Here is a 27,692-nt window from a genome sequence, read left to right as displayed (position 1 = left end):
CTCACAGTTAACAGTCTTTGTATTGAGTTTGTGCTTGAAATGTACTGTAATTCTGCAAACTGTTAATAAAGATTTCAATCAATCAATCAATCAATCAAAGTCAGCAGCTCATGAACTTCACCTTCATGGAGAACCTGAACAATTGGCACTCAAAACGGTAAGGCAAGGAGTGGAGATATATCGGGGAACAAGCGTTTCCTTCAAAGTGAGATCAGCGACCAGTTCTGATGAATTCCACATCAAACATGCCTTCACTGCAGATCGACTTGCTCTGTCTGAGCACACACACCCTGTCCATTCCCTCCAAAGAAAACACAAATACCTCCGTAGACTGCCACTGTCACCGATGCACAAGGTCACCCCACTACTTCTCATTGGCTCAGACAATATTCACCTGATCTCTCCTATTGCCCCAGTTAGATTTGGTCCCTTAGGAGCACCGGCTGCAGTCAAGACTTGCCTTGGCTGGACACTGCAAGGTCCAACCAGGTACCCCAAACCCCCCCCTCCTGTTGCCAAGTGTTTCCATATATTCCGTGCCTCCCCATCAATCCATGGAGTGGCCCATCTCAAGGCTCAGAGACCCTGGACGTCGACTAGCCCCCTGCCCACCCCTGTCCCAAACGTTGGTCCGGAAAACCATGTTGGAGGCAGGCTACGGCAGAATGTACAGAAGCCTGATGTCCCCAGTATTGCACACCCTGGACCTGTGAGCCTGAATTCGTTCTTCATGGGGCGGCGGGACCCCTCTCTGCCTTTGATCGCGCCAAACTCAGACCTCAGCCGCCGGCACCATGTCCACCTAGTTTCCCTGCCTGAAACCCCCAAGGACCCCCAAATGACTGTTCCTAGTCTGACTCTTCGGAGTTGCAAATCCTTGCAGTATTTGGGGGCGGCTGTAGAAAAGAGTCATCCTGGTGAGCAGCAACAACCCTCCCCTGGCCTATTCCATGGGTTGGACCCACCCACCTCACGTGCTGTCACTCCCTCTCAATCACTAATCACACCTGCTCTCACTCACTCCTCAATCAGTGGCCAGCTACATATACTGCCTGAGTGCCTGTCCAGGCAGTCATTGTTTGGAAGCAGCAGCAGCAACCAGCTGAGAGCCCTCTGCTCTGGAGTCTCAGCAGGCCACGGTTATGCGTCACTGAAGTGAGTCCAGTTAAATTCATGAATGCATATGTTGTACTTTATTGGGTTGTGATGACTAGATAATGACATATGACATAATGATTATGTTTGTATGTTTGCCTTGAAGCTCATAGTATAGGTGTGTTTGTAGCTACTTGCTTGCCTTGAAGCTCATTGAAGCTCATAGTTTAGATATGTTTGTGTAATGCAAATGCACATGTGCTTGGGCTATGGTGAACGTCAGGGAAATACATTTATCACAGGCTTAAGAGAATATTCACTTGGTGTATTGTTAATATGGTTGAATTGTATAATAATTATGTGTTTCTATCTTTCATAGTTCAAAACCATAACCTGTGATGCCTCACCATCTCCTTGCTCACTACAAATGCGTATCTGTGCAACGGAACAATAAAAGGCTTTGATGGAACTCTTTTGTATGCATTCTTGCCGATGCACCATGGTGATGCTTACTATCCTGTGAACCTAGAACTCTTATCTAGTTAACATACAGTATGTACAGTATTCAAAAAATGTATGCTGCTATATAAATGTTTGAAGTTTTTCAGAAAACTTAGGTAAGGTGTACTTAGGTTAGGTTTATGTATTAAACTGGGATTTAATATATAAAAAATCATAACAATTATGCACTTGTTGTTATGTTTTTTTATGTATTTAATCCCAGTTTATAGGCATTTAAAAGTCACTGAGGCCACTAGAAAGCCTGCAGTTTCTATTAGCTTGTATTCCCCATCGATGATGTCACTGTAAGACCGTTTCTGAACTGCCCACAGCCCTCCTATGAGACACAGACATAGTAGAAAAAAATTGCACCATTAGCATGATTATTAGTGAGGACCTATTATATGAAGATAGGTTGAAAAGTGGTGAAGTGGTCCTTTAATATTTGATTAATTGTAAACAGACCACTAGGGGGCGAGCCCAACTCGTTTGTGATGGTTTTAGAAAACCTTATAACCATACCTAACACCATACCAAAAATCAAAAACGTGTCACCAAGTGCACGATCTTGTTGATTTTGGACGAATTGGGACCCAGCTATGCTATGTTGACTGCGAGCCCTTCCCTGCGCCCGGTTCAAATGTGCTTACTTTTTAAGTAGTCACAGAATTGTCATCCTCACTACGATCGCATCCCGACCGCTTATACCCCGAGATGTTCGCTGCGCGTTCGCCAAAGAAAATGCATCTGACAACGACCATCTGTTCAATCTCTCTAGGTCGTCCTCACAGAGGAGCCCTCCATCACCGATTCCGGTCATCCTCCATACATCTGGCCAGCTCGTTGGTGCTTTGTGCTCCTGCGTCGTTCCTGAGTACATCCACATATGTTAATGTGGGACGTCCTCGTGACCGGTGCCCGTGTGTTGGTTCCCACAGCACTACTTACTCTTGCTGATGTTAAGTTCTGCACGCAGCACTCTGGTGTGCTGCGTGTCTAGAGACTAGTAAGTCTAGAGACTTCTGAAGGGTTGGCTTCAGGGTACAGCATTCACTGTCATATAGAAGAACAGACTCTACTGCTGCATAGAAGAAGCTGAGTTTGGTTTGACGGGGGGGGGGAGTCAGTTGAAAAGTGAATGTTGGTCGTGGCAAAAGTGGAACGATCCAGGATTAGAAATATGATAAAATGCTCCAGGGGACCCCCCTGGGACGCCCTCAAGGACGACTGGGTATCCTCGAAACCACTGCAATGCATGAAGGTGGCGGGTGTATGTGTTTGGTTAGACATAACAACAGTCCTACACCCTACCCAAACTACAAGTAAAATACCAATAATGAAAGTCAATAATGTAAGTAGCTATATCCTTAAATGTCATTTGTGTGATATACTGTAGTGTAGCTGTAGCAGTGACTGGGACAACATGAAGAAAAACAATGCCAAGTGACAGCTGTGTACGTAAACTGTAAAATGTGTGAGCATGCTTGCAGTCCGCGACTGGTTGCACCACTCTGGCCCTCATGAAGTGACAGTTTGACATCCCTGCTGCCTAACCGCACGCAGAATCCACGCGTAATTTTTAACCGGCAATGCATTGAGGTCAGAGGTCATACATACGTTTCGGGCAGCATGGTGTTCCCTGCGGGGTCGCTGAGACGGAACTGGAAGCTGTCTGACGTCACGTCCACGTCCGATGGGACGACGTAGAGCACAAGCTTCTGATCCACGTCGGCCTGCGTGAACCTGCTTTGTATGTAGGAGCCTGTAAATACAGTAGTAACACTGTTAACCTGCTCTGTATGTAGGAGCCTGTAAATACAGTAGTAACACTGTTAACCTGCTCTGTATGTAGGAGCCTGTTAACACAGTAGTAACACTGTTAACCTGCTCTGTAGGGGGCGGCGGTGGCTCAGGGGTAGAGTGCCTGGATGGGAACCGCAAGGTTGCCAGTTCAAACCCGGGCTCCCCCAGAGTTACTGTCGAAGTGTCCTTGAGCAAGACACTGAACCCCTAATTGCTCCCGATGTGCTAGTTGGTGCCTTGCATGGTTTCCGCTGCCATCGGTGTATGAATGGGTGAATGTAATGCACAATCTATGTAAAGCGCCTTGGATAAAGGCGCTATATAAATGCACCATTTACCATTTATTCACTTTGACCCACCAGTTATTTTGGAGACATGGCTGATAGAGGAATGTCTTGCAGAAAACAGCGAGAAACAGACTTGAAAGGTTCACTTCTGTGGACTCTAGCTACGTGTTTAAGCAAATATTTCATTATTTACATGTCGATTTCAGCTCTGACATTTATTATTACTGCCACCTGCTGGACGCAAAGCCAACCTCAGACTGCCGAGGGCTGCGGGGGCGATTTAGAGGGTGCACACACAGCACTAGATCGGATGTTGTGGGCGTCCATCTTTATGCTAATAAATAGCGTCAATGCTAGCGAGCTAAACTATAGCCATCCTTGCACTAGAAGCGCCAATGTTTCCATCTAGACCACCAGATAATCAGCTAAGACCTCAGAACATTGCGCGTTTTATCCAAACCATGGAGAGCTCCGTAGATTAGGAGTTATTAAGCTTTTAGTCAGCCTGTATAATGGGAGGTGGACTGTCCGCTGTTGCGCAACCCGGTCTAGGATCACTAAAGAAGGAAAGGCCGAGCCAAAATAATAATGAAAAAATAGATAATAATAATAATAAAACTGTCTCCCCCTGGCCAGCCGGTGCGCCTGATGGAGGGGAAAGGAACTGGTTGGAATAACGTGTTCCTTCCACGCGCTACGTCCAACCAGGGAAACTCCTCCCTGTCAGGTGTAAAGGAGCAACTTGGACACTCAGGCATGAAGGAAGCATGAGTTCCAAGTCCGTTGCTCTCCCCATGTCCCCCATATATGGGGACTAGGTTGGTGGAGGGTGTGTAGAGCCCAGGATTACATTAGATGATTGACACAGGGGTGAAATTAATGGGATTAATTGCAAACAGAAATCCCAACTTTTATCGATGCGCCATTGCGCTGAGAACCTTGTGGAGCCTGGCGGTGTTTTACCTATACTTGTGAGGAGCTGCTTGGATTCACATGGTGAGTGCGCGCACCGCAAATTCAAAGATCTGCAATCTCATGCGCTGTGGACGCTTGGAGCTTGTATGACAATAAACATTTCACAGAATAGCTATACAACTTTGAATTAAAACAATTGTTGTGCATAGGCTGAGTATAATGGCACGAATGAAACTAGGCCTATATATTTATTTTGGCGATGCGGAGAACTGATTTTGCCGTTGCCAGCGATATCTTTTTTTTTTCTTGGACTGACCTGTTCCATTACTGTGAACTCCCATGTAGCAGAGCAGCTCCTACAGACCCAGACCAAATCTCTACTGAAAACACACCTTTTCTCTTTGGCATTTAATTGCACCTGATCATATTATTGTAATTATGTAGCCTATATTATTTTCATGTGTTTTTTTTTTAATTATGTTATTTTTGTGCGCCGATGGTGTTGCTCCACTTGTTTCAGCCTGTAGGCCTACAGCCAGGGCTCGAAATTAACTTTTTTTCTTGGTAGCACCAGTGCTCCCAAATTAAAAAGTTAGGAGCACTAGCAAAAAATTAGGAGCACATACCAAAAAAGTAAGGAGCACAGACAATATATATAACGCAATACATAATGTAGCACTGAGCACTGCAGAGTTGATCATCACATGCCGGGTTGTCCCCACAGGTCTCATCAAATGTCCACCAAATGACAAATTTAAACAACCAATCACATGAATTCAGTTCTTCGTGAGATGATGTATAATGATAAAGAGCGCCTCACTTCACATAGGTGTGATTTTTAAATCATGCATTGTCCTGGGGCCAGCAGTAACGTGTCTGCAATCACGCCAATGATGTTGGCACATGACTTATCATTGGCGTAACTTAAGTCATGTTTATGTCAATGCCATTCTTTTTCTGTAAACTAATAAAAGGTTTAAACTTAGTGAAGGCTAGCTCTTCTTTAGCTATGGTGTATGCAGTATTGAATTAAAATTTCAGCTCTGCCTCTTGGGCTGAGAGAGCAGCAGCATTCTGTCGACCTATATCACCAATCCTACTTTTTGGGGTAACACATTTGTCCCGACATCTGTTGTGTTTCGTGCTGCCAGCGTGTTTTGTTAAGCTCTCATGTTTGAAATGTTTTGTCTCAGTTGCAAATGCAGTTTTACCTGCCATCTCCGGGCATTTTTTGCAATGAACACAGTGCATTGCCCATTTGCCCCGTCCTCAAACCGAAGGTTTCTTAGCTACAGGTGGTCTGTTGGCATTCTCGTCGGCATCGCTGTTATCAACGACAATGTCAACAGCGTCAGCGACTACACTAGACTTCATTTAGAACAGCAGGCGGTGGCTTACTAAATAAATCAACAATAGTTCGCTTCATCTTCAACGTAACTCGCACACTAGCTTAGCTTCTTCTTATTTTTCCTTTCCCGCATCTGTCACTGTGCTTCTCCGGACAAGGGAAAGGAAGAGGGTGGGCGGGCTCTAAGGCTACTTTAACCAATCTAAAATTAGCATGCGTGTTGGGCACATGAAAGCTCACGTTTGATAGGACAAAATGGTTGACTGTCATCTCATGCACTTGCTGACTGGCAACAAATGGGAAGAGAGAGAGAGAGAGAGAGAGAGACGGGGAAATAACATGCTTTTTGGAGAGAAAAAAAGGCGCACCAGATTGTTTTCTCCCCATCGCACTGGTGCTCCTAATTGTATTTATTGGTCGCATTGATCAAATTTCGGGAGCATATGCGACCAAAATGGTCGCTATTTCGAGCCCTGCCTACAGCACTTTGGTCAGCTTTATTGTTTTAAATGTGCTATATAAATAAAGTTTGATTTAGGCCTATATTGGATCAGGTGCTGGCAAATAACTAATTACTGTAATGCCATGCAGTGAAGTCGCGCAAATGTCAAATCAATTAGCAAGCGGAGCTACTCTCATGCACTCTGCACTGTCTGCAGCACAATGACTGCAGATCTCTTCTTAAAGTTTACTTATCATGGTTTACTTTCAACCATAAACCATAATATGATTGACAAACCTTGGATTCTAATTCTTCATCGACCAACAGCGCATGCAGCATGACTATGAGGTAACTTAACTATGTAGGATTTCTCCATCGGCATCGCATCGCTTTTCCCCATGCCTGTATGCACACTCACAGTCACATTAACTTTATGATCAATCAACTCAACGTGGTTGATTTTATTCAATGTGAAGTTATTCATTCATGTTACCATTCGTTTACAATTGACAGAGGAGTTTGGATTATATATTTTTTTATTTGATGGAGAGGTAATGCCTGTTTCAGGCGCTGTTTAATTGTTAAATAAAAGACCAATCCAATATGCGCTCCTCTCTATCTTCTACAGCTAAATTGGCTTTTTAGTTTGAAGCCTAATCCATTGTGCGTCAGCGTCACTGCTCGTCTCGCCCCCCCATACCCAGTTTATAAGATGCCCCACAACTTACACCCCCCCCCCCCCCGTTGGGTTTCGAAGCGTCGACGATCGAAACAAATTTATTTAGAAGCGTCGATCATCAAAAGCGTGATCGAAAGTTAGCCCTAGTACCTAGTACCTACCTGTGAGAACATTCTCCAGGTACCCAAAGTGGGGAGGTCTGGTGATGGAGTACTCCAGCTGGGATGCGGGGCTGTCGGGGTCGGACGCCTGGAGGTGGGCGGAGCTTATGAATATGCCGTATCTGGCCCCTCCCTCCAGCTCCACCACTGTGCTGGGGGTCCTCCTAGTCGTTAGACCCGGAGGCAACCTGTCTACACGCTCCACCTGCAGACAGACGATGATATTTTGTGGATGATATTTTGATGTCACTATATCACTTATTTTTTCATTGGCATGTTTGACTGTCAAGGTTTCAGCCTCCAGGAAGAAAACCTAAATACCAAGGGAAGACATCATTGCACATAAGAACCACACCAAGGGGTCTAATGAAGTATTGTCACCACATAAACACATGTAAAACTGGAAAAAAATATCACTTTAAATATATTAGGCCCCTCCCACCTGTATGTTAAACACAGCAGGCTCCTCCCTCAGCTGACCCGTCTCCAGGTAACCTGAGTTGCTTCCGTCCGACGGCAAGAAGTAGAAGCGGTCGATGAGCCCCGGGCTGCAGCGACATGAAAATAACACAATAAACTGTACATAATACTAAATATATTTTTGGGGCTTTTGTGCCTTTATTGATAGATCACAGTAGGTAGACAAGAAACGGGGAGAGAAATGGGGGAAGACACACAGCACAGCTCGTCAGGATTGGGGCTCGAACCTGCGACACACTGTAATGCTGGATTACCAGCCAAGGTGCCTGGACTGCTAAAACGGCCTAGGCCATAAAATAAGGGGGGTGTGAGGGTACCTACCCTAGGGGACATGGTAGAACATGCAAACCCCCATACCTAGGGTATGGGCACTGATGACACGGAGGAGAGGACACGCCCCCAGCGCCCACAGCGCAAAATTGTGACAAGAAAAATGTGTTTGTTGTCATGAGTTGTCAGGATCCGAGTTGGCTTTGTCTGGAGCTTATAAGGTACTCTTACTTTCTGAAAGGTCTATGGGAAAAATGCATGGGAAATGCTTTTCCGGGCCTGTCGTCGTCATGAAAGGGGGCGGGACTGTGCCGCTCTATTTCAAACATGCAAACATGCTATTAGCATATGAAATGCTAACCTTCCAGGGATGTGGCGGTAGGCCAGCTTCAAGTCGTTGACGTCCGTCTGTGTGAAGCTCTGGCGAGCCGCCAGAGGCTGAGCATTCAGCAGCAGCTGGCCGTAGCGCGGAGGCTGCGTGAGGGTGAAGGTCAGGTTCGCGGGCGGGGTGTCGGGGTCGGTCAGCTCCAGGTGTTCGGGGGTGATGAGGGTGTGTGCGGCACCCTCGAGCAGCTGGAGGCCGGCGTTGCGGCTCAGTGTGGGCGGGATGCGGTCGCCGTGCTCGATGCGAAAGTGCAGCGTTCCACTGCGAGACGTGTCGCCGTTGGTCACCACGAAACTGTGAAAGAGAAAAACAAGAATGACACGCGTATCGTTAACTGCCACGTGAAACAATTATTTGTTGAACGTGTATGTTTCTCTGTCACGACCTCCCGGCCGTTGTTTTCAGGGCTTTAAAGGTGATTTACTGTTTTTGAGGGAGGGGGGTCAGGGCATTCCACACTGTAGAAGGAGAATCTACCCAGGTTTGTTCATTTTAAAAGTGGCCGGTATACCAGATCGTTCCCCCTCTAATAGTGTGGCTACTAGAGGGGGTTTTCATGATTCTGAATCCAGTGCAAGCATTTGTTTTGCCCGAAAAAAAAAACTAAAACGGCAATACCACGTTTTCATGTATGGTTAACCTGAAGGAGTCAGCCTCCTGGTGGCTGTAGTGTAACGACCTTGCAAAAGACTATTTGGCGTGGCTCGATGCCTGCCTGCTCTGCTGAGTTGGAGATCGGGGTTCGACTCCAGCTCAGGATGCTAAACGTTACATTGGTCTCAGGAGGAGGGTGTAGAAGTTAGTGGTAGGAGGAGCAAGTTACGGCTGGGTCTTTTGCAGTGTCGTTATACAGTATGTTGTCATGGTTACCTGAAGGAGTCGGCCTCTGCGTGGTGGCTGTTGTCGTGGGTGTAGCAGACTCGGTGCGCCGCCACGTCCATCTGGGTGAAGGCGGCGAGGGGCACCCCGGGGCGCTGTGCCGCGTGCACATGACCGTGGCGAGGAGCAGCTTGCACGCTGTAGAGAAGCTGGTCCGCCGAGCCGGAACCGTCCGTGGCCGACAGCACGTCCGTGGTCAAGACCACCCGGTCCCCCTCGGTGAGGACCACGGGGCTGGTCACCAGCACGATGGCACCTATGCATGCACGCACGCACGCAGGCACACACACACACACACACACACACACACACACACACACACACACACACAGTGTTATTTGTGTCGACCAAAACTATGACGAAAAATGTTTGTTGACTACTGTTTTTCACTGAAAAATAGTAAATATAAATATAACTAAATAAACTAATTGTAAAGTAAGCTATATGATCATTAAAACTATGTTAACTAAGTTAATGCAGAAAGCTGTTAACTTCAAGTCATGCTACAGAGGTCCTTTTTGGTATCGAACCTTATAGGGTCATAGGAAAATAGTTGCTACACCCTTAATTTTGGAAAAAAAGATCACGTTTTTCAAAATTGCCGCCACCATTTACACCAATACAGCAGAACCAATATCTTTCCTTCTGGTATAATAATAAAATTGGTGTCAAACTGTACATATTTGGGGTCAAGGAATCCAATAAAATTGGTTTCAAGGCACAAAACACCAATAATTTTGTCATTGCCATGACAACAGGGGTAAAATATGCAAATTTCATTAAAAAAAATGACAGGGTAACCTTCCACCCCCCTCACATCTAAAACTTTATTTTTGTTTCCCCTTTGGCATAAAAGTACCTTAGGGGCAATAGGAAAGAAATTATCCAAAGAGAAAAATGAGACCACTCTTCATGTCTGAAACAGTGTTAAAATATGCAAATTTCATTAGCAAAATAAGGCCTATATTTATTATTATTATTATTAGTAGTAGTAGTAGTAGTAGTAGTAGTAGTAGTAGTAGGCCTAGTAGTAGTAGCCTAGTAGTAGTATTAATTCAGAGGTAGAACCTCTTATTCCATAGTCTGACTGACTGTATTACTGGCTGCTATGACTGGCTGCAGTTGCTGCCACACAACATGTACCTATTCTGCCTGTGACAGCTGGATGAAATCAGAGGTGACAGAATATTTGAGACACTTTGAGGTTCAATTCCAGGTTTGTATTACTTTCTCATTGAATGCAGATGTGTAATGCTAGCTAGCTAACAAGCTAACAATTTAGCTATTAGTTCTACATTAACTGAAATTCATTATTGAATTACAGCAAGCATAACATTACTAACTGAGAATGTTTACAGATGGAACCAAATGGACTATTAGGGTCCATTTGGTTCCATTATTACAGTTCTGGAGGTATGTGGTCTAGTGCAAAAATTAGCTACATGTAGGTAGGTTCATTATTATTATTTTTTAATTCATGGTTTATTCAAAAACAAAAAGCTGCATTATTAGAATGAGTTTCAGTGTAGGTAAGTACATTTACTCTTAAGTACAATTTTGAGGTATTTGTCCTTTTCCTTGAGTATTTCCAATTTTCAGTAATTTTACTTCTACCAAATATTGTACTTTTACGCAACTTTATTTGAAAACTTTAGTTACTAGTTACTTTGTAGATTTGTATTATTATTACAAAACACACATTAACCACATTCAGAACTATTTAAACTTTGACTATTTGAAAATAGCTGAATGTGATACGTAAAATATTTTTATACATTTGAAAAAATGGAAATGTGACATTCTGCATAATTACTACTTTTACTTTGTGTAATTAAGTACATTTTGATGTCAATACATTTGACATGAGTAGATATTACAGTAGGCCTATTGATAATTTTACTTAAGTAATAAACTTAAGGTGAGACACCCCAGGTGAAATCATGATTTTTCTTTTTTTTTTTTTTTTGCTATTTTGCTTCCTAAACATGTTTTCTTTCAAACTAAAGCAAAATACACATTAAAAATACAGATTTAGATGTTTAGTTGGATAGTTTATTTAAGCCAATGACAGCTCGTTTTTCGGGGTGAAAAGCCACCATCTCTATTTTCATGATTGGTTGTTGGTACAAAGGAAGTGACCATATTTGGATCAGACCACAGTCAGCTTGAGGTCCAGACCTTTCCAATGATATATGCCATTATATGTTGTTGCCAAGGTTTGGATGAGATATTTTGTCTCAAAATAGTGGCTTCAAATAAAACGTTTTGGAATTTTACAATACAAATCTTTAAAGGCCGTTTTCTCAAAATGAGTTTTCCTCATACTTGGGACAAAGAATCTCCACTTCAGTTGAACTCACATACACCAAACTTTCCAGTCTTATTCATAACTATATTCCGCAGACATTTACACATGGATTTGTTGATATATCATTCACAGCCTGATTTACATCACATTTTATACCAAAAAAATGCCGAAAATTGGGTTTTTTATGCCTGTTGACACTATTTTCTGATTTGTGGAGTGATAATTAGAGATATCAAAAATCCCATGTGTAATTTTCTTTGTCTCTAATGTGTCAACAAAATGAAATGATAATTTTGAACCTGGCTTTATCCGATCTTCAGATTTATCGTCCCGAAATGTATGCAAATTAGCGCATATAATGCCTAATTTGCATATTTAAACATATAATTTCAGAAAACTTGTAATACAAAAAATCTTAGTTTTAATATAAGTAATCAACTGGAGAAGTTTCATTGTGATAGCTATTATTTAACTTTTTTTCCCTATTCACCTGGGGTGTCTCGCCTTAAGAGTAGCCTACTTTTTCCACCACTGATGATTTTGTGTGAATGCTTTTTATAGTAAATGTGTTAAAGCAAGTTACTGTATTTCTCATTTCAGAGTAGCCATCATTGATAGGCCTATTCGTGATTGGAGTTCATGCTTCATATGTCATTTAGGAAAACAAATGAAAAAACGTTATGTCCCTCAACATCTATAAAGCTAAGAAACTGCCCTGAAAAACTGAACCGATGTTTCACAGAAGTTATTGCCAACATTCAGGAGCTGAAATAATTGGGTGATTTGCCTGACTTTGTCGTAGTGGATGAAGTTATTGATGGTGGTGTGCAGGATGCTGTGCAGCTGATGATTTCAAATCCAGTAGTGTGGCACAAAAACTGCAGGGATGCCAATAATGATCAAAAACAGAGCAAGACAACGACATGAAGAGTTTTGAGCCCAGTAAAAACCTGGCACATGACTAGTGGTGGCATGTTTACTACACAAGCTATACCCTCATGCTCATTATCCTGTGTGGACAAACCACACCGTGTCTTTTCTGTGGTGAAGTTGGCAACAAAAAGGAATTAAGGAGGGCATCCAGCCTGAGAATCGATCAGAAAGTGAAAAAATGTGCTCAAGTGCTCTGTGACAAGCATATTTTAGCTAAACTAGCTGCTGGTGACATATGGTAGCTATGAAGGCAACGTATCATTGTGCATGCCTGACTAGGCTCTATAGAAAAGCAGAAACTGCCAGATGTGACATGACAGAAAAGAAGGCAACACAGATCATCAGAGCACAAATCCTCAATTAATTGATTGAGTCAATCAATAATCAACGTTGGTCAGGGGAGTCATTGATGATGTCTGACTTGACAGCCCTATATGAGAAACGTATTGCTGACATAGGCTTCCCAGATATTAAATGTAACACAACGCGCCTTCGTGAGGATATTGAACGTATAATCCCAGACATCAGATCTGTGCGACTGGATCGCGGCTGGTCACTGTTGTTTGATGATGACCTGAAAGCTATTGTTGGCAACACATCAACAGATGATGTCTCCATCATCTGCAGGGTAAGAATATCTTCCGATCAAGCAGGTTCCGATCATTTGCAGGTTCCTTCACAGCCTCATGTGAAGCTGATTCAGTCCCTCCCATGCTGCGATCGTTCCTACAGATGCTCCTGGATGGATCAGGTATTGACCAGCCAGCCCCTGGACCAAAGAAGTGCCAGGTTGTTACATCAATTGGGCAGCAAATCATTTTCAACTCTGTGAAATGCAGATCCAAGAAACTTACCAGTAGTGTCAGTCGTCACATGAGAGAGAGGGAAACACCAGCTTCACTGTATCTGGCAATGAATCTGCACCTGCATACTGGCAGTAGACACCTGGTGGATGTCATGCATAATCGTGGTCTGTGTGTGTCATATGATCGCTTGAAAACATTGAGTACAGATATGACAAATTCAGTGATCAATCAGTGGGAGCAGATTGGTGTGGTGGTACAACCTCAGGCAGTTAAAGGTGTCTTCACCAATGGTGGTTTCGACAACATTGGTCACAACCCATCATCAACAACAGCAAAATCAGCCCTCCATGGAACATGCATTAGCATTCAGCAGCATTTCCGTCAGGCTACCAACAAACAGCCAATCTCACCGACATCCTTGTTCCAGCTGAGATGGGGAAGAAGCATGTAAAACCCTTGCCATCTTTTTACACAACGATGGATCTGGATGTTTCACTCCACACTGATGATGTCTTATATGTTCCTGCCCTTAATACCAACAGTCATCCTCAGCCAGCCTCTAGTCCTCTCAGCAACATACTTGAATAAGGCTACCAGTGGTTAGAGAGAGTCAGACACCTTGTGGGGAAGACAACCTTGAGGGTGAAGACTGGATCTCATGGGCTGCATATATTATTATGCAAGCATTACAGAGCCTTGTTCACCCCCCCCCCCCCCCCACACACACACACCCGCATCCAAATCATGCATGCTGCCACTGTTCACAGAGTCTCCTACCAATCCCACTATGGCTTGGCATGCAATGAATATCCTCTGTCAAGCCATCAACTACCTTAATCCAGGTCAGACTCCAGTCATGGTAGCTGATCAACCTCTATTCACACTTGCAAAAAAGCTTCAGTGGAAGTTCCCCCAAACAGAACTTGGTGAGGACTCCTTCCTAGTTACATTGGGGGCGATGCATACAGAGAAGATGCTCTGGAGTGTGTCTGGAGACTGGCTGGATGGCAGTGGATGGACTACAGCTCTTACCAATAGTGGTATTTCAACTAGTGGCAATTAAAGCTCAGTCTTTCATTGGTGTTCACCACATCTGCAGAATCCGGTACATGCATCAGGTGTCTGTAGCTACTCTGTATGTGCTCATGATGAAGGCTTATGAGTGATGTTTGGAACCGGCAACAACTGAAAATGATGAGTTGAGCCCCCTCATCCTTTTGCCCTTTGATGAATGGCTCAAGAAGCTGTGTGCCTCACAACCACAAGCTGATTTCTGGTTCAAGTCCATGGAGCTGGACCTTCTCATTCTTCAAGTAAGTCATGTTTACATATGCCTAATCATATGCCTCATTCACTTCTTTGGCCAATTTATATTCTTTAGTCAAGAGTACAGCTTCAGAATCCTAGTATTAATATAAAGCACAAATTTTTGTTTTGTTAAGTCCTGTCGCTCTGCTGACTTATCTCTATACATTGAGACATTGGATTATCTGATGCCATGGGTATTTGCACTGGATCATACCCATTATGCACGGAACCTGCCCATCCATCTCTGTTATTCAGTGGTTCAAATCATACCTTCAGAATAGGAAATACTTTGTCTCTATTGGAAACTGTGTGTCCAAACAGATGGCTATGACCTGTGGGGTTCCACAGGGGTCCATTTTAGGACCCCTCCTATTTAATTTATATATGCTTCCCCTAGGACAAATAATAAGCAATAATAAAGTAAATTACCATAATTGTGCAGATGACACATATCAGATCTACATATCAGTTACATCAACTGACTATGGTCCTATTGATTCCCTCTGTCATTGCATTGAGGAAATTAATGAGTGGATGCGGCAAATTTTTATTCAATTAAATAAAGATAAAACTGAGATAATTGTTTTTGGACCACAGAAACAGAGACGGAGTGTAATTTCTCACCTTGAATCGCGGTCTCTTATACCCAAGAGTCAGGTGAGAGATCTTGGTGTTATCCTAGACTCAGATTTAAATTTTAACAGTCATATCAAAACTGTAATTTCATCTGCCTATTATCACCTTAAAAATATTGCAAGAGTTAGAGGAATTATGTCCAAGCAAGACCAGGGCCGGATCTACCATATGGGCACTTTGGGCACGTGCCCAGGGGCCCTTGGCATCAAGGGGCGGCCCTCCACGGGGTGCAGGCTTTAGTTCCGACATACTATTGATCCGAAACCTCAATCCTAACCTAACCCTAACCGCAAGCACAGGAGCAGCGCATGTCGGACCATCGCTTTTTCGCATCGCATCGCATGTCCCCCCGCTTCGGATCTTCGGTGTGACGGTGGGCAAAAAACAAAAAAAAGAATATATATATATATGTATATATATATTTTTTTTGCTCCACAATATTGTCATCCAACTTTTTATTATCCAATTTGAATCAAATAAATGTGTAAAAAAAAAATGAGTCGAAATTAGTGTTTTATTGTTGGTGCATTGCATGCTGCTGTCAGTGCTGGAATGCGCTGCTACACTGAGGCTGCCTAGTGCCTGGCTATATTGGCTGTTCAATTGCCTACAATTACAAGGTGGGTGCGGGCCCATGCTGGGCTGTGTGAGACTGGTGAGGTTAGGTCAGGTGACAGGTGATTCTGGTTCCGTAGTGAATGTGCTAAAATCAAAGCAAGCAGGTAGCAGCAGCCAGGATAAATAATAAAATGGATGGTAAACAAGAGCTTAGTACCAAAAGTGGGCATGCCAAAAGAGCAAAAAAAGCAGAAAAGGACGTGAGAAAAGCCGCGGTAATAAAAAATGTACCACGGATAACTTCCTTTTTCAAAAAAGCTGCTCAACAAAGATCATCACCTGGAAGCTTCAGCAGCTACAAGCCTTACCCAGCTCAACGACAACTAGATGATGAAAATAATAATGCTATTAGTGACAACAACGAAGAGGAAGACCAAGGCGCTGCGGCTGAAGGCGGCGACATGGAGGGCCTGCATGCAGCCGCAGAACAAGCAGAGGCTGCAGAGGAGAAGGCCGAGGAGGCGCCCACCATTTCCATTTCTGAAGAAACCTGCAGTATGGCCACCGATTACAGATGAGCTCCGAGAGGAACTTATTATGAAAGGGGCTTCGGCCTTTCACAACCGGGCCGCAAAATATCCAGCATCCCAAAGGTGGGATGAGTCGGCGAGAAAGACACGTTCTCTCACTAATGATCTACTGACCAGACACCTTCATAATGGCGAGACTGTACCACGCGAGTGGATTGTATATTCACCATCCACAGGAGAAATGTATTGCTTTCCCTGTAAAGTGCTGTCAGTGTCAACGGCTCATTCTGCAATTACTACTGGGTATAGTGATTGGAGAACGTGCATGTTTTCTCTCATATGGCGCACAAAACAACTGGGCACAATAAATGCGTCCCTTGTGAGACAGATCGAGGCAGAAGGTCAATACTGGAAAGATGTCCTGAGGCGTATAGTTGCTGTCATTAAGTTTCTTTGTGAGAGGGGGCATGCTTTCCGTGGAGATGACGAGTTGCTCCAATCCCAACACAATGGAAATTATCTCGGGATTTTAGACCTGCTATCCCAATTTGATCCCTTTTTAAGAGAAATATGCCCAGAAGGGGCGTGGTAAGCCCTCATATCTGTCATCTACTATATCTGAAGAGTTCATTGGCTTAATGGGTGACAAAACAAAGAAAATAATTGCCGAAGAAATACAACAAGCAAAATATTTCTCTGTAATAATCGACTCTACACCTGACATGTCTCATGTGGACCAACTTACCTTTGTGTTCCGCTTTGTGAATGGAGAGGGCCAGGTAATGGAGCGATTTATTGGCTTTGAACCCATTCAGTCACACTGGTTCAAGTCTGGCTGACTGTGTGAAGATGATGGTGAGTGAGTTGGGGCTGGATTTGTCTAATTGCCGTGGCCAAAGTTATGATAATGCAGCAAATATGTCGGGCAAATACAACAGTTGTCAAGCCCATCTGAAGCAGGCTAACCCGCTGATACATTATATCCCGTGTGCTGCACATTCTCTGAATCTACACTGCAATCATATGCGTTTTGTGCGAGTTCCACACACAGATGGAATACAGTGTTCTCTAGCAGTGCCATCCCACTGACGCTGAAATCCCTTTCCAACACAAGATGGTCTGCCAGGGGGGACTCAACAAGAGCTCTTCGTGAAGGCTATACTGGAATAATTCAGGCCTTACGGGAGATTTCATCTGACAACGAAGAGCGCAAGGACACACGGGATGAGGCCGCTGCTCTTTATGACAAGTTGGAAAAGCTGGAGACTTCGCTGCTTACAATATTATGGGACACTGTGCTACATCGATTCAAGCTGACAAGTAAAGAGCTACAGAGGAGAGAAATGGATCTTAAGACTGCTGTGGAGCTCCTGAATCATTGCACACTTATGTTGCGTCATTACGAGGGCAGTTTAATATGTTTGAGACATCTGCCAAGGCTGTCACAGGCGTGAGGCAGACATATTATCAGGAGACTCACCGCATAAAGAAAAGAAAAGTTTTTGCGGATGAGGACGTTGAGCATGAAGTTGTTCTCACTGGGAGTAAACAGTTCCAAGTTGAGACATTCTATGTGATTATTGACAGTTTGCTCTCGGGACTGACCAAACGGCTGGATGCCTACAGAGATGTATATGGCAGCTTTGGTGTCCTATTTGACACGGAATGCGATGACACTGCACTCCGCAAACGGGCCGACGCTCTCTCCTCCTCATATCCAAATGACTTGAGCCGTGACTTTGCAGATGACCTGATGCAGTTTCGAGCTCATATCATCACTGAGGAACTCAGTGCTAACATGTTGAAAATCGCAATAAAACTCCAGGCGTCGTTCCCTGATGTTTTTATTGCCCTCAGGCTTTTCCTAACACTGCCTGTGTCAAACTGCGAGGGAGAGAGGTCCTTTTCAAAACTAAAACGCATCAAAAATGAACTCAGAACCACCATGACTCAAGAAAGACTGTCAGCGCTGTCTTTAATGTCCGTGGAGTCCGACGTGGTGAGGGACATGGATTTTGATGACATCGTCAAGGAGTTCTCACACAAGAAATCACGAAAGAAGATCTTCTAAATTAAGGTAAGAATAATTTTAAGCTTAGCTGTCTGTGCAATAAGCAGTGTGCCGTACAGCAGCAGTGTTTTGTTTTTCTGTGTGTTTGATGTTTGTCTGCTGTGTGTGCAATGCATGTGATTATTGGTTTATATTGTGCATAACGTGCTGGCAGGCCTATGGAACATGCATGATCATCAATGGGTAGGCTAGATAAGGCTAACTGGCAACTGCTGCTAGAATGAAATTCAGGACCATGGACAGTGCTTGCTTTTTGATGAATTGAACATGGTGGACCCTCTTGTAAATAAGTGTAATGCTTAATTGGGTCGTCCATTTACAGTTAACAGCCTTTGTATTGAGTTTTTGCTTGAAATGTACTGTAATCCTGCAAACAATTTATTAACAGTGTTAATACATTCAGTTTATTGTGTGTTGGCTCATTGGCTGTTTGGCTAGGCAAGGACAGGCAGACATACACATACAGTGTAGTGTATGTCACAATAGGTGGTTAGTCCGGTTTCTTTTTAGGCTGTTTGCTTTTTGTGGTTTTAAGTTACAGCTTGTAACCTTGGTTCCTTTCTATGTCCCCATTAAAGCAATCCAATCCCCAAAGAAGAAGAAGAGAGAGTCTGAGAAGAGAGAGAGATGCTGATACATTTGAGACTTTTGAGTGCACTCTAATGAACATTACATTTAATTAAAAAAATAAATCTGACTATTTGAAATAGTAGTTGATTTGCCCTTTATTAATTAATTGAGAAATACACTGGCACTGGTGACTGGCTCATGGATTAATTAAATAATTTGCTATGTGGGTCAAATTAAAATGTATTTGTTACTGCCTGGCTGTCACTCTGTAACCTGACTGCGAGGCGCCTGCCAATCGGCCAAAAATAATGCCCAAAACAGTCAGTGTTTTCCCGGCAGCGCGTGCATGTGGCCCTTTGAAGCTTCAGTGCCCAGGGGCCCTCAGAGGTGTTAATCCGGGCCTGAGCAAGACCTAGAAACACTTATACATGCTTTTGTTTCCAGTAGACTGGATTACTGCAATGGTCTGCTCACAGGACTTTCAAACAAAGCTCTTCGTCAACTCCAACTAATTCAGAATGCTGCTGCTAGAGTCCTGACAAAAACTAGAAAATATGACCATATTACACCAATCCTAAAATCCTTACATTGGCTACCAGTGTCCCAGAGAATTGATTTAAAAATTGTATTACTTGTCTATAAATCTGTTTGTGGCTTTGGGCCCAGCTACATCTCAGACATGCTGAAGGCATATGAGCCCTCCAGAACCCTTAGGTCATCTGAGGCTGGCCTACTGTTAGTTCACCCGATAGCTCTAACAAAACATGGTGAAGCAGCATTCCACCATTATGCACCACAAACCTGGAATAGCATTCCAGGTTACATTAAAAAATCCCCAAACATAGCCGTTTTTAAGTCAAATTTAAAAACGTATTTATTTAACATTGCATATCCCAATTAACTGTGTTTCTATTAAAGGTGGGGGTATCTGTTGTAATGTAATGTAATTACTTGCGCAAGCAGAGCGCGCAAGTAATCATTTCGCTTGGTCTCTTCGAAGTGAAGCCAGGTTTTCTTCAACCGTAAGTCTGTGCCTGGTTTGCTGGGACTAGTTACAAGTTACAAGTTACAACATTACGTCATATACACACCATATACTCTGGTCCCAGTTCTCAACGATGACGTAATGTTGTAACTGGTCCCAGCAAACCAGGCACAGACTTACGGTTGAAAAAAAACTTGGCTTCACTTTTTGGAACCAAGTAACCACAGTATACTGCTAATCAAATTACAACTACATACTCTGTATGTAGTTGTAATGTGATTTGTAATTTGTAAATCTGTGCCTGGTCTGCTGGGACCAGACTACACAGATGACCATATCTCTTACGTCATCACTGAGAGCTAGTCATACATATACACACCATGTACTCTGGTCCCAGTTCTCAACGATGACGTAATGTTGTAACTGGTCCCAGCAAACCAGGCACAGACTTACGGTTGAAAAAAACTTGGCTTCACTTTTTGGAACCAAGTAATCACAGTATACTGCTAATCAAATTACAACTACATACTCTGTATGTAGTTGTAATGTGATTTGTAATTTGTAAATCTGTGCCTGGTCTGCTGGGACCAGACTACACAGATGACCATATCTCTTACGTCATCACTGAGAGCTAGTCATACATATACACACACCGTGTACTCTGGTCCCAGCTCTCAACGATGACGTAATGTGGTATCTGGTGGGACCAGATTACACAGATGACCATTTATCTTACATCATCACTGAGAGCTAGTCATACATATACACACCATGTACTCTGGTCCCAGCTCTCAACGATGACGTAATGTGGTAACTGGTCCCAGCAAACCAGGCACAGACTTGGCTGTCACTTTTTGGAACCAAGTAACCACAGTATACTGCTAATCAAATTACAACTACATACTCTGTATGTAGTTGTAATGAAAAAAGTAGAACACGTATGTATACATGTAAAAAATAAAGATCTATATATCATTCTTATGTACAGATCACCTAAAACAAACCTTTCGGAATTAAACACATTTCTCAAAAAAATGGTAAAGTATCATCTCCGACTTCCACAATTATGATAATAGGAGATTTCAATGAAGACCATTATACTGAAAAAGATATAAATATAAAGACCTTCATGTCAAGATTAGGCTTTAAACAATTATTAAAGTACAATTATTTGAAAGTATTATTACAGAAATTGAAGTTAGAGACACATATTACTCTGATCATGATTTAGTATTAATATCACTATAGTACAAAATGAATTTGAAGTAATAAAATAATTATACTGTATAATATATTTTAATTCAGTTTATATACCTTTTTTTTCATCACATATCAATGATTCATTTTTCTGTAAAAAAGTAGTTAGGTAGCAAATAGTTACACGTAATGATTATACATTTCAAACGTTCCTTCACAGAGATACTGAGATGTGATAGTTTCCAGCGGTCGAAAGTACTTGCGCGCTCTGCTTGCGCACTAGTAGGCCATTTATGGCCTACTAGTGTGCAACAAGCAAGTATGCACTCGGCAGAGTGCAGTTCTAGTTGTATCTATTATAATCTGTATTAATTTTAAACTGCACTGTTGCACTCTGTATTTGTTTTTACTCTGTAAAGCACTTTGAATTGCCTTGAGTATGAAAGGTTCTATATAAATAAAATTGCCTTGCCTTGCCTTGCCAAGTTCCAGAATGGTAACTTCATGGGGCAGAAGTCGATGCGAGCATTCTACAAGATCCCACATGATCAGATGCATGACTGGATCCATTGGTTGGCTCAAGAATCATGGTGGCGTCATAGAGAACCTGGACGATCCTGGCACAGTTTGCAGACAGCAGGTTGTTCGCCCTGAGCTGGCACGTCTGGTGCATGAAATTGAGGGCACCAATATGTCTGAAGAACAGAGCCATCATGAACAATACAAAAAGTTTCAAACTGACTACAAGGTAATTTTCTGATGTATTTAACATTCAGAGGTTGCATAATTATTTTCAGTGACGTATCAGTGATGTATGATTTGTTAATTTAGCTTTTATTATTTTTTAGACAGATGTGATGGCACTGGTGGATGCCTTCGAGGATCTAGGAAATCCCTTCATGGTGGACAGTGGGGATCTGCTGGACTTAGACGAATCCATGATCATGCCACCAGATGTGGTTGAGGAAGTAAGGAAGGTGAAAGCAATTGGACTTAAGAGGTACAATGAATGAATTGTTGACAACCGAATCAGGTCGCAGAAGGAACCATTCACTGCTCCAGTACCACACACAAGATTGAAGGTTTTCAAGGCTCGTTTTTCCCAACCACAAAAAAAATCTGAGGTGGCTGTTGACCAACAAGCTAAAATGACCCAATTTTAGCTGGCTGTCCATTCTGGTCGTGAGATCAAAGAGGGAGTGTTTTCACATGAAAGTTCTCCCTATCCACCCGCTCTCACTTGGAAGGGGAAAATGCATCATGGTAACAAGAGTGAGATTCTACATTGCATTGTTCCCAGAGATCTCGACAAGCATAGACCAGTGACAACTGTAGCTGTGTTGGATGGTGCTGTACTTGTCCAAATGCTTCGTCCTATAAGTGCTGTGACCATTGGACAGTATTTCACTGATGTGTCTGCACCATATATCATTTCCTGGTTCCAACAAAATGACCGCATTGACATTGTCTGGGATGTGTACTCCAAGACAAGTCCGAAGTCAGGAACCCGGGAGGAAAGAGGCACTGGTGCAAGAAGGAGGGTGACTCTTTCAACCAAAGTTCCTGGCAACTGGGCTGCCTTCCTACGCGTGGATCTTAATAAGCAGGAGGTGTTTGTGGAGCTGGCCAAAAGCTTGAAACTCATGACACTTCCACAGGTATTGCTGTTTGAATTAGTGCATCTCCTGGTTGTACATGCTGTAGTCAATAAATCTGACCTCATTGACATATCTTCAATTACACTATCTAATTTTAGGGCAAGGAGCTATTCACCACTATGCTTGAGGCCTGTTTAACGTCACCAGCTGGCCTTAACACTGATACACTGGCCCATTGCACCCAAGACCTGGGCATTGTACGACCCGCGGGCCAAATACGGCCCGCCGGCTGACTCTGACCGGCCCGTGGAAGATTACTTGATAATTAGAAAATAACACATACTTTAATTACCTTACGGGGGGACTAAAACTGCATTGCTTTTATTTTGAAGCCCACATGAATTCTCACGGGGCACGCACGCAATCTGTAACTGATTGCGTGTGATTGACAACCTGTCTCGCTTCCTTGTCACCCCTGAACATGCGAAAATGCCGGCTCATGCCAAAAAAAGAAAGGTGGATACCGAATGCAGAGGATTCAATCAAATATGGACGACAACATTTTTCTTGAAAAAGTCCCCCTCTCCAGGCGCACTGTGACTAGAAGGGTCGAGGACATCGCAGAGAATCTGGAGTTTCAGCTGCAAAGTGAAGTGGCAAGCTTTGACTTTTTTTCTTTGGCTTTGGACGAGAGCTGTGACATCCGTGACACAGCCCAGCTGCTCATATTTCTCCGGGGGATAACGCACGACTTCAAGATTACGGAGGAGCTGGCAGCCATGCGGCCAATGAAAGGAACAACAACGGGGAGTGATCTGATCACGGAGGTAACCGCATCCATGGAAAAGCTGGGACTGCAATGGGACAGACTGGCAGGTGTCACAACTGATGGTTGTCCAAATCTGACGGGGAAAAATGTTGGGCTTTTGAAACGAATGCAAGATAAAGTGAGTGAACTCAACGCAGAGCAGAAATTGGTGTTTAGGGTTTAGGGTTATACATCAGCAAGCGTTGTGCAAGTCAGTGCTAAAACTTAGCCATGTTGTTGATGTTGTTACTAAAACAGTCAATTTCATCAGAGCACGAGCATTGAATCGCAGGCAGTTTGTTTCACTTTTGGAGGAGGAAGAGAGTGAGCATAGTGACGTCAGGTACCACACAGCTGTCAGATGGCTCAGCCTGGGCAAAGTGCTAAAAAGATTTTGGGACCTGAAAACAGAAATTAAAGAGTTTTGTGAGATGAAAGGCAAAGTCATCCCAGAGCTGTCAGATAAGGACTGGATGGCAGATTTAACATTTGCTGTTGATGTGACTGCACTGATGAATGAACTGAACACAAAACTGCAAGGCAAGGGCCTTTTTGCTCATGAAATGCATAGCCATGTGAAAGCTTTCATGACAAAGTTGCAGTTATTTTCAAGGCAACTGGGCAGCAACAATCTTGAAAACATGAAAACCTTGAAAGAAGTGAAACCATCAGCTCATCACCGCCACAGGTACTCAACCATGTTAGGAGCACTGCATGATGAGTTTTCAAGGCGATTTCAAGATTTCAAAAAGGTTGAGGATGAAATGCAGCTGGTTTCCTCTCCCTTTACCTGCAGTGTGGATAATGCACCCTAGGTGAGTCAATATATGGTTTGACCCCAAAAAAATTGCAACAAAAGGTTTTTCAATGGATTTTGGTAGTATTGGGCATGCTAAATAACATACTAAAAGTTTACCAAAATCAACCTCCCAGAAAGCCGCCATTTTCAAGATGGCGTCCAAAATGGCTGCGGGGAGCTTAAAATGGCTATATTTCAAGTGGAGAAAATGTTTAAAAGGATTTTTCAACTGATTCTGGTACCTCTGGGCATGCTTAAGGACATACTAAAAGATTAGGAAAATATACCTTCCGGAAAGGCGTCATTTACAAGATGGCGTTCAAAATGGCAGCTTAAAATGCTTAAAAAGCACGAAAAGCTTAAAATGGCTATATATCAATAGAAAAAAAATACACAAATGATTTTTCACTTGATTATGGTACCTCTAGACATGCTTATGATCATACAAAAATATCTAGGCGTTATTTAAAAAATGGCTGCCTGGAGCTTAAATTGGTTATACCTTAAAGTTGGTTACTATTCAACCAAAAAAGGTGGTTCTTTTGTTGGTCTTTAGTCATCATCCTCCCCAAGCTCCTCTGGAAGAAACTTGTTATGTGGATTGTCACATTCCTGAAGTTGACATGGTCCACAGACAGTAGTACAAGGTAGTCCATATTTTCTGCATGAGCAGCGGAGTGTCCTGCAAGCTGTGGAACAGTTACAATGAATGACCTTCAAGAGACTGTCTGGAGCAACATTCATTGTTGACATGAGTGGGACAAATCTATTGTCCTGAAGGTGCCACCCCCAGTTCAGGGCATCCATACCACCTTCTGTTCCCATCCAGATCATGATCTGGTAGTATGCTCTACGACAGTGAAATTTGGTAGCAGATTCAGTTGGTGGCAGACGTTCAGGCGTTACAGTTGATGAAGCTGAGACAACTTTCTTGCTGAAAGTTTTATATCGCATTGTTGCGAGCGAATCTGTGCACTTTCCACAAAGAGGACAGCCATTACTTGGCATCCAAGGTCATCGATCACGTCTGTGGTCTGGTTTGGGACAGTAAAAGCATTTGCACAAGATTGAAGGACAGGATCACCTTTTACAAGCTTCTGAAAAGCAGTCTTTTTGCCAACCCCAAAGATCCGAGAAGTCGTGTCACAGCCAGTCACAGCATGGATGAACATCATCTGAGAACACATTTCATGTCCGAGTACTTCCTTTAAATGTTTTATGTCATACACTTTAAAACTGCCATCAGCTTTTGTCTTGTCTGATCTGAAATATAGGCACTTACTATCTCCTTGTGCATAGTAAAGGAGTAAGACAAGGAGGTCAGTATCTTCTCCAATCAGCGTAGTGGTGTGAAGAAGAGATGCATCCACTGCAGCCTTTGCTATGTCTACATCAGCATCTCCATGTGCATTGATCACAATGCAATTCCTTTCTTTCAGTTCAACACTTATCATTTGGATCAGTCTCTTTTTATTCAGATCTCTTGACAGGAACTCCTCCTTCTTACCTGTGAACTCTGTCTCTGCAGTGAAGCTGACAATGGGATGCATACTGTTGCCTCTTCTTTGATGTGTGTTATCTTTAGTGGATGGCCCATCCTCATAGCCATCGAACACAATGGTTGTTGCTGAGCCATATTTAGTGATGGTGAAGTCTGCATATGACTGTGCAATTTCACCATAGCTTTGTCCGAGCTTCCATGGTATTCGGTGAAGGAGCGAACCTCCATCAAGAACATAATGCTCTGTTTCTGGTACCGAATCTAAGATTGCATCACTTGCATGACCACTGATCGCATGCGCTTGTTGTGGTTTATCAGCCTTGCGGAAAACGTTTCTGGCTTCAAAAAGGGCAGGAGGGAAAGGACTGAGCTCATAACACATAACCTCCTCCAATGACAGCTCTCCAGTTTGGGAGACTATCAGGAAACGTTGAAAAATAAGTGTAGAATCAATGGTTCGATCAGGAGCAACCTTGATAGCCGATTTATGTCCAAGGGTTATGGCTTTATCCTTTCTACTAAAGGAGAACGTGAATGCAGGCTGTCCAATCATTTTGTGCATGATTTTGCCTCCAACAAGGTCATACTCATGCACGTTCACTCCGTCCTCAGCGACAACACCAGTAACAACATTCCTTAAAGAAGAGTCTGGAGAGAAAGGTGACCATGTAACGAGTTTTGAACTGATCTTCTCCAGGTCAGCAGCATCCCTTTTCATCCTTGCCTCAGTTGAATCCTTGTGATGTTCTGATGTTGTGTACGTCTGGTTTGTGAACTCCTGCATTGCAGTGTTGTAGTCCGACGTGATGGCCTTTGACATGGTCCAAATGGCTCTCTGATTATCTCTGACATGCGTCATACCTCCGGTAGTCTTCAATGACCGCATCAATGTTGTCTCGATGACAAGATCTGAGCTGAGGCCTGCCCACGACTGGCTGCTGCAACGGACAACATGAAAACCCTTTTCGAATTTTCTGAACACATCTGGGTATTTGATGTGAAGCTGACCCATCTCTTGGACATAAAAGTGTGCCGATTTCAAGTAATTGTAATGCCCAGCTGCAGCGAAAATCAGCATGCAGTCAGAAACAGCACGTAGGTGCATAAGCCAAGAACCTGTGCGATCTGCTTTTATCAGTGACCGAGCAACTTCTAACATGTGTTGGTAATGTAGCCACAACTGACTTGTCTTTGACCTAGCACACAGTTCCATCTTCCTTTTTTCCAGCTCTTCATTTATTTTAGCGAGGGTCTCTGATGTGAACACGGTTTCTAATGGCATTTCACCCTTAACTAGTGAGGTATACATTGCTTCAGACTGTTCGACCATTGCTGCAAATTCAGTACCATCTCTGACACCACCATGCGGTTAAGACATTTGTCTACAAGAAGATGGCCACGGAATGCTCTCTGAACTGATTTGCCTGTCATCATATGGACTACTGAATTTTCCCCATAGACTACCCCTAGAATGTCCTTAAGTCCTGTGCCGTCCATCAGTGTAGGCCTACCAATTGTATATATTTGTACCATTATACCATTTGTATATATTTTTCCATTTTTATACCATTATACCATTTGTATATATTTTTCTTGTATTTTTTTTATTATTGATATATACAGTAGTCATTTTAAGCTTGGCCGGGCGCCATTTTGAACGCCATCTTGTAAATGACGCCTTTCCGGAAGGTATATTTTTCTAATCTTTTAGTATGTCCTTAAGCATGCCCAGAGGTACCAGAATCAGTTGATAAATCCTTTTAAACATTTTCTCCACTTGAGATATAGCCATTTTAAGCTCCCCGCAGCCATTTTGGACGCCATCTTGAAAATGGCGGC

At 43.1% G+C, this 27,692-nt stretch overlaps 1 protein-coding gene across 1 annotated transcript in view; it reads right to left on the bottom strand.

Annotated features, from left to right (window-relative positions):
• frem1b (Fras1 related extracellular matrix 1b) overlaps positions 1 to 27,692 on the bottom strand; it is a 116,996-nt gene that overhangs the window by 22,613 nt on the left and 66,691 nt on the right. Inside the window, exons 27-31 of the mRNA XM_080792090.1 lie at positions 9,237 to 9,501; positions 8,343 to 8,660; positions 7,674 to 7,779; positions 7,232 to 7,436; positions 3,214 to 3,358 (exon numbers count right to left, since the gene is read on the bottom strand). Of these exons, the coding sequence (XP_080648216.1) occupies positions 3,214 to 3,358; positions 7,232 to 7,436; positions 7,674 to 7,779; positions 8,343 to 8,660; positions 9,237 to 9,501 (1,039 nt within the window). The remainder of the gene's footprint in view (positions 1 to 3,213; positions 3,359 to 7,231; positions 7,437 to 7,673; positions 7,780 to 8,342; positions 8,661 to 9,236; positions 9,502 to 27,692) is intronic.

Source organism: Protomyctophum bolini (genome assembly GCF_963924005.1).
Source record: "Protomyctophum bolini genome assembly, chromosome: 20".
NCBI classification, from domain to species: Eukaryota; Metazoa; Chordata; class Actinopteri; order Myctophiformes; family Myctophidae; genus Protomyctophum; species Protomyctophum bolini.
Note: the sequence above shows the minus strand (reverse complement) of the source record. Positions and strands in the feature narration are given on the sequence as shown.